This window comes from Amia ocellicauda, chromosome 18, assembly GCF_036373705.1.
Source record: "Amia ocellicauda isolate fAmiCal2 chromosome 18, fAmiCal2.hap1, whole genome shotgun sequence".
Classification (NCBI taxonomy): domain Eukaryota; kingdom Metazoa; phylum Chordata; class Actinopteri; order Amiiformes; family Amiidae; genus Amia; species Amia ocellicauda.
The window spans coordinates 24,941,421-24,953,567 of record NC_089867.1 but is presented as its reverse complement, the minus strand read 5'-3'; the positions used below and the strand labels follow the sequence as shown (position 1 = coordinate 24,953,567).

At 55.3% G+C, this 12,147-nt stretch overlaps 1 protein-coding gene across 1 annotated transcript in view; it reads right to left on the bottom strand.

The window, feature by feature from the left end:
* The window catches only part of LOC136713661 (calmodulin-binding transcription activator 1), a 318,322-nt gene that overhangs the window by 35,183 nt on the left and 270,992 nt on the right, over positions 1-12,147 (bottom strand). The window contains exons 8-11 of the mRNA XM_066690847.1: positions 9,095-9,235; positions 5,747-8,151; positions 5,114-5,240; positions 4,689-4,823 (exon numbers count right to left, since the gene is read on the bottom strand). Coding sequence (XP_066546944.1) covers positions 4,689-4,823; positions 5,114-5,240; positions 5,747-8,151; positions 9,095-9,235 — 2,808 coding nt within the window. The remainder of the gene's footprint in view (positions 1-4,688; positions 4,824-5,113; positions 5,241-5,746; positions 8,152-9,094; positions 9,236-12,147) is intronic.

Genomic DNA, 12,147 nt, shown 5'->3' with positions numbered 1-12,147 from the left:
GACGTGTTACAGCGATATTATGATGATGAGAGTAAATCCAAAGATATAGATTGGATAGAAATAATGTTTGTTAATGAACTGGTCAATAACTGGTCCTTACAGGCAGTTTCTTCAGCCTCTGGCAGAAATGCGGTGTTACGCCGAATCCAGCGCCCCTACGAGTCATGTGTCCCGGGTTGGTTTGCGCATGATTCATAATTTATTAATAAATTAATTTTCTTCGCACAGGGCGAATTACACAAAACATACATATTCTACAGTAAGAGAAGATCAAATACACAGTAAGATCTGTTACAGTGATGCGCTTTGCGAGCGATCACACACCAGCAGTGCTGACAATGAATTATTATTATTATTATTATTATTATTATTATGTATTTGTTAACAGACGCTCTTATCCAGGGCGACTTTCAACACATAAGCGCATCGCTGTGTGTCTGGCAACAGGGACAATGTAACAGTGATTTGGGACCATCATCCCAGACTTCATTAATAAGCACAATTTCCCATCAAACCATTAACATCACCTGAGATCATCCGAGTTTATTGATCTGCCTGCGACTGCGCCCCAAACACCCCCAAAACAGCCGCATCCATAATCAATAGGCCTATAGTCATTGTGTTTAAACAAGAATAAAAGTAAAAATACGCCACAAAATGAATGAAAATGTGAAGTGTGCGCGGTGCCGAATGCATGTTAACTCATCTTGTATTTTATTCAATACAGTAAAAGTGTCTGAAATAACGAATCGGTGAAAATCCCTTAATGAATCAATAAAAATAAATAAAAATAAAAGGCTGAGTTATCTTAGCATATTCGTATAGCTGTATTTTCGTTTCTACTTGTCTACATGTGATCTTGTGTTTTTTGTTTGGTTTTTACAGTGTATCTGTGCTGTGTGTAGACGCTTTAATGAGTTTGATTGTGATGTTAAATAGGGTTTAAAGTCGCAGTCGCCTCGGTGCTGATTATTATTGCTGTGTTTCTCTTCTGCTCCGCGCTTGGGAACGCCCACATCCAGTGTAGTCAGCGTTCAGTTCCCAAACCAGTGGAAAAGTGGGCCGGTTCACTAAAGATCAGCTGGTTCCCAGGCTGAGCAGCGGGCAGTTCAGAGGAGAGCAACCAGACTTATTCCAGGTCTGAAGGGAATGTCCTACTGAGAGACTGAGGACCTGAACCTTTTCACCCTGGAACAGAGGAGACTATGTGGGGACTTGATCCAAGTCTTCAAAATCATGAAAGGCATCGACCACATCAAACCAGAGGAGCTTTTCCAGATCAGCAGGGACACACGCACCCAGGGACACAAATGGAAATTGGGCTTCAAGGCATTCAAGACAGAAAACAGGAGACACTTCTTCACACAGAGAGGCGTCACAATCTGAACAAACTCCCCAGCGATGTGGCTGAAGAGACAATTTGGGAACATTCAAAAACAGACTGGATAGGATCCTTGATCACTCAGTTATTAATGGCCACCAAACGAGCACGATGGGGCGGATGGCCTCCTCTCGACTGGACACTTTCTCATGTTCTATGTTCTGTGTAATGAGATCTCAACACGACCCCAGCTGCCTGTTTTCCTGAACAGTCACCGAAGTGCCGGACACGTACGGTGTGGTTCAAATCAGATCGGGAGTGTTACACCCGTCGAGGCATTCATGTGAAGAATCAAACAATTGTTACCATGCAAGAGAGGGGGCTTTGTTTCATCCAAAGACACAGAACCCTGCCAGTCCCTGTTCCCTGAGAGGAGACCGCAGAGAGGGAGGGAGAGACGGACGGGTCTGGAGGGCACTGGCGGTGTCAGTCAGAAGAGTAATCCTGTCCCTGAACGTAAACACATCCGCCCGATTTTAGCCCTAATAATAGCAACCACCAAAAAAAATAAGATTGTACATTTTGGTTAGATAAAGTGGATTATACAGTAACTCAAAATAGTGCAGATCCGAGCTGCAGATTAAAAGGTCTTCTCTCTCTCTCTCTCTATAGCTCAGCACTCTGTTAGGTGCCCATGCTTTCACAGTGTGTGTAGGTTTATATCAGGCTCCCAAAAGCCAGTATATATACTGTGCAGAATCCCCTACTGACTTCTGTGTAAATTAGAACAACAGGAGGGGTTTTTCTCACACATCTGGCACACCCAGCGACACAGATATCAGCCCTGCCATCGTCAATGCCCAACCAGCAGGCACAGTGGTGTTTGTGGGTGCTCCCTTTTGTGCTAGGTGCCGTGTCGCATGCCAAAACTGTGTCAAAAGGTTGCTCAGCAGGGACGGTAAAATTGCGTTCATGTTTTGTTGCTGTTTTGTTGCTGTGACTTGTTTATGTACTCGAGTGCCGTCAATACTTTCCCAGGGTGGTATTGAACCCGGTGTCTTAAGGAAACGTTCATGACATCAGCGCCGTCGCCGGGCACTCTTCGCTGTCCCCGGATCAATCAGGCAGTCAATCGATCAGCCAGCGTATTCCCCGGCCTCCACGCCATGGGCCTGTGAGTGGGCAACTCCTGTGTCTGTCACAAAAGCACAGACTGTGCCTTCAGTGACGCGTCTAAAGCCTCAATTACAACTGCCGAGTCACACGGTAAACAAGAGAACATCGCTGCTGTGCGTTTGCCATTTGTGTAGACAGTACACATATACAGAGAGATACAGAGAGTGTGCCTGTCAGGCTTTAAAGAGCGAAGCCCGTCTCCGCAGTGCTGCTCCAAGCGAGGACTACAGGAGTCTGGTTCCCAGCCGCGGAGCCGCTGTACATTTCAGTCAAAAACAGCTGGTGTCTGAGATTAAAAAAGTGTCCGGATAGGATAACCGAGCCTCCGGTCTCAGAGAATCTGCACTAATGCAATCTGGGGTCTTTCTGGGGGGTGTCTGCAGTGAGGCGGTTCGGGGAGGCTGGCCCAGAGTGACCCATCTCAGGAGGTGGGTCAACCAGCTCTGGCCCGGGTACAGCGAGACAAAAAAAAATGGTGCCCTGTGTCCTTCGCTCGGTGGCCAGAGATCTGACCTGACTGACTGAAAAGGGCGGAGAGAAGCGGGGCAAGCCTCGCCCATCGCTGCCTCACAACGGAGCATTCCCGCCCAGGGGCCCGGTCTAACCTCGCCTGCCCCGGACGGGTCGCTGTGAAACAGGAAGTGAAAACTCCGATACAGGACAGCAGGCGTGTCTCCGTGACAGTGCGCTACCTTTAAGAGCATCGCCGGGAAGACGAAGGATAAACCCGCCAGGAACGAGGGGTGGTTTAACCAAGGGAGAGAGTTTCAGTCAAGACTCCCGCCCCCTTCCCTGCGGTCCGGTCTGTCTGAGGCTCCACCCGAGGGCACGATCTCGGTGCTGCACTGATGAAACGCCGCAGCTCCCTCACCCAGGTGGCCGGCCGGCGCTGATGCAACAGGAGAGCAACACGCTGCGAGAGGCCGCTCTCCACACTGATGCAGTCTCCAGGCAGAAACAGACCACGCTTCGGGCCGGCGTGTGTCAGAATCTGCAGCCGAGATCCGACTCGATTGGCAGAGACCGGCCACTGGAGTCTTCAGAAGGGCGTCCGGGGAGCAGCCATCTGAACGGAGGGCGATTGAACAAGGGCGTCCGGCTTCCTGTCTGACCAATATAAAACACACACTCCGTTTTATATTGGTCAGACAGGAAGCCAGACGCCCTTGTTCAATCGTCCCGGGTCGGATACGGTGCAATTAGATCAGCAGGCCGGCAGGCGGAGAGATAAGGGCTCGGAAAGTCGGACGTAAAGGCTCCTGACGTCCCTGGTCCTGCTACTTACACAGATGCTGGGAAGTTGACTCTGGGGGCAGCTGAACGACCGAGGCTGGAGGGGGAGGTGATGTCGCAGCAACACTGACACTGAAACGCTTTGGAAAGTTTGGACTCTGGGTGTGGGCATCTCATACGGGCTACTCAGTTTTCCATACGGCCTGTATTACCAGCCCGACTCCACTGGTCCGTACCCTGCGTAGAGCCGGTCACGTCCACCTGAAGATGTGTTTCTCTCTCATGGCAGCCTCTCGGATGAGCTCGGCGCTCAGGGTTACTTTCCACCACAAACCCGCAGCAAAACTAAACCGTTTGAACTCCAATGCCTGTCTGGAGGTCCGTCCCTGTACCGCACCACTAAGAAACAAACCTGTCCTTTTGCTAAAGAGGTGAACACGACTCCCGAGCTACTGCACAGAGGACAGACAAACTGGGGACAGGAACGGGGGAAGATGTTCAGTTCTGATCAGTAATTTAAAAACGAAACCGCTCAGGAGTCGTTCGGGACCCTGTCTCTGGCGCAAAGCGAGGTACACAGCTGGGGGGATGATTCATTATTCATTATTCATCTTCTCAGATCGTTGGGCCACATGACAGAGAAAACTGAAACCATCGCACTGAAGGAGGGGGATAAAAAAGGCACTGAAAACCCAACTACTGCCTACAAATACAAGAAATCTGGCTATAAATCATAAAAAACAAGGATAAACAGGCAGTTCAATGTTTAAATCACAAACCACCAGAGTACAAATCACCTTCTGCTTTCCTTAATCAACTCGTTATGGGGGATCACCGATTATTGTAAGAAAATAGCTGACACTATCCCACCGTCACCCCCCCGGCTTGCCGATTGGCTCATCGGCGAATGTGTGGAGGGCCCCGGCGGGCGGGAGGGGAGAGACAAACAGGGCCCTACCGTCCAGGGACAGCCAGTCGTGCTGCGAGGAGGGCAGGGAGGGCAGAGCGCGGGCCTTGTACTCGAACACCACCGAGTTGGAGATGATCTGGTTGTTGACGGCCACCTGCAGCGTCACCAGGCCGGTGTCGTGGGCTGAGAAATGGGGAGAGAGAGAGGGAGGTTGTTGGGGATCTGTGGGCGGACGGGAGGATTATGTCTGTTTTTGGCACAGGAATGTCGTCTGGTGTAACTGCCTTAACCGTTAAACCTCTGAGTGCTCTGCTTCAGTTTCGGTGGATATCCCAGGGATTATCATTGGGCTGGACGGTAGGGGCGAGGGTTAGACTGTCAAAGCATACTGTCACCAGGTGCCCAGCAGCGGACTCTGGGCCAGCGGTGACCTCAGCCGTGGCTACCGGGGGCAAGACGAGCGCGGCGCTTACCGGGGCAGTAGCAGCGCAGCACGCCGGGCTGGATCAGCGAGGCCGGCACAGAGATCTGGTCGAACAGGCAGCTGTAGTTACTGCTGGCCTCCTGCCAGGGTCCCGTGATCAGTACCTTCACCCCGCCCTGCAACACAGAACACAGCGCTCTAAAACCGCGGCGCCACACAGACCCGCCCCCCACGCCCGTCAGCACAGAATCTTTTTACTCCAAAACATGACCCGGTTATGGTTTTGTGTGTCATCTTTTTGCACAGTTGTGTTTTATATATATTACATATTGGGGATCTGATGAGATCCAGCATAAATGATCATCCCAGCACTCCCACCCCCTGAGACCCAAACAAAAGGAACAGTGCAGGAGCCACGCATGCCTCTGCTGCCATCTGCTGCATCAACACTGGAATGACACGCGTGACTGTTTCCTCACGGCCTGCATATGTCACGGGTCTCTAGTCAGTAGCGTGTTTTAAGAGAAGCCGCCCTCCTGTGGGCTGAAACGGCACTGCAGGCTACACTAGGCCCGGAGACTGTTTATTGAGTATTTTACAATAACAGAAAATAAAAACATTCAAACCCGGAGACAGAGGGTTTGCCCCTCTGGTGGCCCTGAGCGGGCGTGTGGAGTCTCACCTCAGGGTAGGACCACTCGGGGGAGTAGTCTGTGACCATGAAGAGCCTCCCGGCGGCCTGCAGCATCCCCAGTGCCCCCTGCGCCACAGCGGCCGACACCACCTCCGCCACGTGCATGTAGGCCAGGGACCCGGCCTCGCCTGCCCCCCCGCCCGCCTGCCCCGCACCCCCGCCGCCCGCCAGCGACTGGGGGCTGCAGCACGGTGGCAGGCAGAGCTCCGCCGGGCCGTACGCTGCTCCCCTCGCCCCTCCGTCCTCCTGGCCCTGCTGCGGGGGTCCCGCGGGAGGGGGCGGCCCCTCGGAACCCGGGGGGGGCACCAGCTGGTGAGCGTAGAGGGCCCCCCCCGGCCCCACGGCGGCCCCACCCCCCTCGACGGAGATGAAGTCGTTGATGAGGTCGGAGAACTGGTTGCCGAAGGAGATGTCGAAGTGGTCCAGGCTGATCTCCATGCCCCCCCCGCCGGCGCCGGCCCCGCCCCCCGAGGCCCCGCCCAGCGCCTGGTGGCCCCCCACGCCGGGGTACAGGCCCTGCACCAGCCCGGGGCCCTGCAGGAGGGGCTGCAGCTGTTGCTGCTGGGCACTGCCGCCGCCGCCAGGGTTTCCGTTGCGCATCACCCCCCCGCCTCCGCCTCCACCGCTGCCTCCCGCCCCCCCGGCCGTGCCGTTGTCGCCCGGCTGCTGCAGGTAGTGCTCGGTGTTGCCCCCCTCGGCGCCACCGCCTCCGCAGGCCTGCAGGTGATCCCCGGCCTTGAGTAGCCCGTCCGCGCCGTTCTCAGAGCCTCCCGCCTGGCCGCCGCCCACGCCCCCTCCGCCGCCACCCTGCTGCTCCAGGGCCACCACCTCCTCGTGCTCGGGGCCCAGCGAGGGGAAGCCGCCCTGGTACTGCAGCAGCTGCAGGGAGGGCTGGCCGGGGTTGGGCCCCTCTGCGGGGGAGCCCCCGTTGCAGTTGGGGGGCGTGTGCTGGCTCTGGTGGCTGTGGTGGTGGTGGAGGTGCCCGTTGTTGCCGCCGCCACCGCCCGGGGACTCGGTCTTAACCACCTGCAGGCCCAGGAAGGTGGCGCCAGAGTCGTGGGAGTTCTGCTCCAGAAGGTGGCTCTTCTGGGACGAGCCCTGCTGGTTGGGGGGCTGCTGCGGGGGCTGGGGGGGTTCCTGCAGGAAGAAGCTGGGCGAGCGGCTCTGGTGGGTGAGGTGGGGGCTGGACATGGCCTGGCCGTAGCCCCCAGACACCGAGGAGGAGGAGTAGTCCTGCTTGGCGTCAATGGCACTGAAGTCCATCTGCTCCAGGGTGGTGCTGGGGCTCAGGCCGCCGCCAGAGGGCAGCAGCGAGCCAGCGGGCGTGAGGGTGAGGGAGCCCTGTGCCGATCCGGGGCCCGAGGAGCCGGGGCCGCCCCCCCCGCCGCTCACCACCGCCCCCACCTGGTAGCCTCCCTCCTTGGCCAGCTGCTGCTCGAAGGACGTGTCCTCGGTCTTGATCTCGGTCTTGACCAGCGTGGCGCTGAACCCGTAGCCGGGGTCGGACACAGGGGGCGAGCGCTGCAGACTCCCGTTGCTGCTGCCGCTGCTGCCAGGCCCTCCCGAGGAGGAGGAGGACGCGCCGGAGGAGCCCCCCTCACCCTTGAGGCCGCTGCCCCCGTAGGTCTGGCCCTGCTTGGGGTTGTTGAGGAAGCAGTCGGGGTCGAAGTTCATGGTGGTCTCGGGCAGCTTGATCCCGCCGGAGTCCAGGCTGCTGGAGAGGACCAGCTCCTCGGAGACCCCCGCCGCCGACAGCATGGCCAGCCCGTCCGCGCCGCCGGCCCCACCGCCGCCCGTGCCCGCGCCGGGGAAGGCAAACTTGTGGCTGTCGGAGGTGACGGCCAGGACCAGGCCCTGCGAGGCGTCGGGGCCCATGAGGTGGGCGTTGGGGCCGCCGGTGGGGGACATGCTGTAGATGGGGTCGCCCGTCACCTCGGACATGAACACGGCGGCGCTCTGGGACAGGCTGCTCATCACCGACGCCACGTGGCTCATGCCGGTCACCACCGGGCTGTCGGCCATGTCGGGGTCGCTGTTCAGGCCGCTGCTGATGGACACGGGCGAGTTCTGCGTGGTGTCGGGCACCTCCACCTGGTTGGTGGACGAGACCTCGGTGCTGTTCTGGTGCAGCAGCACCGGCTTGGGCACCTTCCCGTTGCGCTTCTCCCGGGTGCTCGTGCCGCCTCCCCCTCCACCACCGCCGCCCCCGGCCCCCTTGCCGCTGCCGCCTCCTCCCCCCCCTCCGTGGCTGTGCTCGTTCTTGCCTTCCGACACGTCGTTGTTCTGCACCTCCGAGTGGGCGCTGCTGTAGCCCCCGGCCCGTGGCTCCACCTTGGGCGAGATGATGCGGTGCTTGGCGCTATTGCACTTGTGGTGCACGCTGCTGCCCGCGCCTGAGGGACAGAGGGACACACAGAGGGACAGAAGGACAGGAGGGTTAGAGTCATGGCACTTACCCCAGCTAGAGCTAGACTGGACCACAAAGCAACTGCCCTGTCTCTCCAGGGGGCAGAAATCCTGCTGCTGAAGTACCCCTCAGGCACTCTTAGCATTTTTTGATGTTTCCATTTTTGTGTGTGATCTGTATGTGTGTGTGTGTGAGAGAGTATTTGAGTGTGCGTGTCTGTATGTGTGTGTGAGCGAGTGTGTGTGTGTGTGCGTGTGTGTGTTTATCTGCAGCTAATAGATACTCTGAGGCCCATTTCCACAGCAAGTTGTACGGGATTCACCACATTGACACCACAAATCGTCTGTCTGGAGACGGGGGATCTTTGCTGCCACGAACCGTAGAGTTTGTTATTGAAAAGTGGGAAAGTGAGCGACGATGCAAAATATTACCACCAAAATAAAAACTGCTCGGTTCTCCGATCTACAGAGCGACGCTGACACCGTGTGGCCCCTGAGCGCATTGCAGGCGGTTACAATTTTACAATCCAGACCTCTAGTGTACAAGGCAGTGGTGACCTCACAGACGGATACACAGATGTGTTTAAGACAGCGACAGGAAGTAGGATGGCAGTACCTTCCTGTCCCAGAGACCTGGATCTCCACTCCCAAAGACATGCTTTTAAACCATGGCCAACCCGATGTCTCACTGTGTGGCAGACAACAATCACAACGGGCCTCGCTCTTCGGTCTCGGGGCAAAGGATCGAGTCGATGCGAATCCCCGGTGCGAGGGGCTCAACACCACGCCTGCTTTCCGCACTACAGTCGGGTCGGGCGGGAGGACAGCATGGAAAGGGAAGTCCTCGGCCCCCGGAGACCCTGCTCTAGGTTCTACCCTATCAGCCCCGTCTCACTGCCCGCTGCCCCCTCTCCCCGGCCCAGCCCTTACCCAGGTTGCCCGTGCAGAGGCAGTTGTGAGTCCGGGGAGGCGGCTTGGTCTGGTGGCTGTCCAGAATCTGCTGCACCAGCTGCTCCACAGAGAAGCCAGTGCTGCTGTTCCCGTTGCTGCAAGTCCACTTGATGCCATGAACTGCCGGGAGAGAGGAGACACAGTCGTCAGCCGCCGCACAGCCCACCAGCCTGGCCACCCCCCCAGCCCGGCCCCCCACACCGCCCCGTCCCCCTGCCCTGCCCTGCCCTGCGCTCCCTGCCCCCTCCCGCCTCCTACCCCTGCCCCAGCCTCACAGGGCACTCATCTGTGGGAAAAAGAGAAAGGGAGAGAGAGAGAGGAGACATCCACCACACAAATCCAACCCACTAGCCTATCTCTCCCGGCCAATACAATCCCACCCCAACTGTAGCGAGAGAGAAGGACACCCTCATCAGCTGACTACAGACTACAGTGTCGCCCCCCCTCCACCCTCACTCCCACTCCCACTCCCTGAGCCGAGGTCGGGCAGCTCAGCGGATCACCGGCCGCAGATGAGATCAAGCACAGTGCGTCAACAGCTAGGGGAGCACGGGGGGAACAGAGGACAAAGGACAAAGGACAGGAAGAGACGGGAGTTTTTTCGGGTTTGTTTTGTGTTGAACGTTATTTCGGAGTTTGTAAATATTCAAAACGAGAGCTTCAGCACATCCCTGGGGTTGTGTGTGACTCCGGCTGCCTGACACAAGGCTCAAGTGTGCCGCACAACACATCTACGTTGACCTCTGCTCGACACATATGTCCTCCTCGGATCTGGCGGATGTCTCCGTTATTAAATGAGAGCTATAGCTGTCCCTTACTCACTCCTGATACGATGAAGAGGACTGATCGAGTCGTTTACAAGCATGTTGAGTTATGACACGATCGGGGTGAGAATAAAATGATTATGCTTGAATGTCAGAGACGGGCAGGATGATTAAATTAAATTATAATCCGTCGGACAACGTGAACTTTCACTGCCACTCGCTTTAAAATGCTTTTATTAAAATCAATTGAAAAACTGCTATTAAACTTTGTTTGACTCCCCCGTGACGATAGTACAGGACAGTGGTGTGCCGGGACCAGGGATGAGGACCAGGTACATGACATCACTGAAAATGTGCTCTTTCCAATCTGCTAGCCTAGCCTCTGCCCTGTGTCAGTCCTGCCAGTGCCCCCGCGCCCGTCCTGCATTGGTCTCTGCTGGGCACTCCTTGGCCAGGGAGACAAATGCCGCTGCAGAGGCCGGGGTCATGCCAGCACATAGGGCTGCGGGAGACACCTGCTGCCCAGTCACAGGTACTGCAGGGCACTGTGTCAGGCTGCCGCCGAGAGCGAGTGGGAGAGATAGAGAGAGAGAGAGAGAGAGAGAGAGAGATACTCTCTGAAGGTGACTTTCTCTTCTGCTACAGCCAGCGGGACAGAAAGAGCCGCTGAAGAGGAGTGCGAAGTGAAAAAGTGCTCTGAGCCGATGTGTGGGTCACTAAATACAGATTCATGGAGTTTGTAACTCTGTCCACTGCCGGCTAAGTTATTATTATAATCATTATTTCTACTACGGGTTCCGCTGCAAACAGTACGACTTCTCCTGCCACGGCGTCTCACTGCGCCGTCTCTCACAGCGCCCCCCTGCCGTCTCACGGGTCCCACACACCCCCACTGAGAAATAAATAAATAAAGAATCATCTATGAAAATACTCTGAAAGCTCTGGAGAGCCCCAGACTTAGAATATCAAACACAATCTGGGCAGCTTTAACACCGGCTCCCCACGCTTCACTACGTCTGTGTGCGGGGCCTGAGAGAGCGAGGGAGGGAGGGAGAGAGAGAGAGATCCCAGAGTAAACTGGACTGCTGTCGGGCCCTAAAAGGAGAATACACCCTGCAGAGTCTCTCTTCACTGTCAGAGATACGAAGCAGAGACAGATCCTAAATAAATTACTGCTGAATAAAGGTCAAAGAAGAGAAGAATAAAGAAAAAGTGAGTCGCTTGATATATCAGGTTGGAGATCCTCTAAAGAGCTTGTTGGGAAGAACACTGACAGATATACTTTTGAGCCGGTCAGGAAGCCGAGCTCCAGCACATGAAAAACACCAAACGAACACCTGGGGGTCTGACAACAAACACGCGGAGACGCACAGTAGTTTGTTGAGAGTGGAGAGAAGCCGCTTAGGACCGTACAAACACGTTTACTAACCTTTATATCAGCAGACCTGGTTTGTAACCTGGTTTGTGAAAAAAAAATCATCACCAAACTCAGAAAGCCCCTCACAAAAACCGGGTCTGAAACGTCCGGCCCCGTCACGGCCCGGGAGAGCCGGTCCGGTTCCCCACAATCAGGTTCACACCAGATAGATCCACCAAAAACCCGCGCCGCTCACCTCCCCTCAACCCAGCGGAGACTTTCACTCCATCTCCATCAACTCCCATCTCATTAGAGGGAAATGAGGTCACATTAGCTGAAATCCTCTCTGATATACCTCTAGCTAGGTGGGCCATTATGTCAAACTCACATGGTATAAATATGTATTTTTAATACCTGGCGGAAATGTGAGCTCATTATATCTTCCACTTGCCAATATCGCCCCCTTTTTCGAGAATTTAAAATATACAGGATATATTTGAGTCTGTAACCCATATATTTTTGATCTGTAGGTTGAAATTGTATAGTGAGGTTCATTTCTACACTATATTATCACCCTCTATATGGATAACAGAATAAAATATAATTAAAATATATCCCACAATTACACAAACAAGGGGCCAGTTTGGGCACACAACAAACAATAGTATGACACTTGTCTACCATTTATTAAAATATATTTGGACTGTGTGGGAGCTGAGAATATCTCACAGGACTTGTCCAAAGATTACGTTGGTCTTATCAGACTTTATTATGAAAAGTTATATGAACCAGGGTAAAACGGGCCGTGTCTCTGAGTCACTGAGAGACGGGGGGATGGAGCGAGGTGGGAGGCAGAGAGGAAGGGTGAGAAATGAATAACCAGCAAACAGGGGCGATAGGAGGCCGCTCCG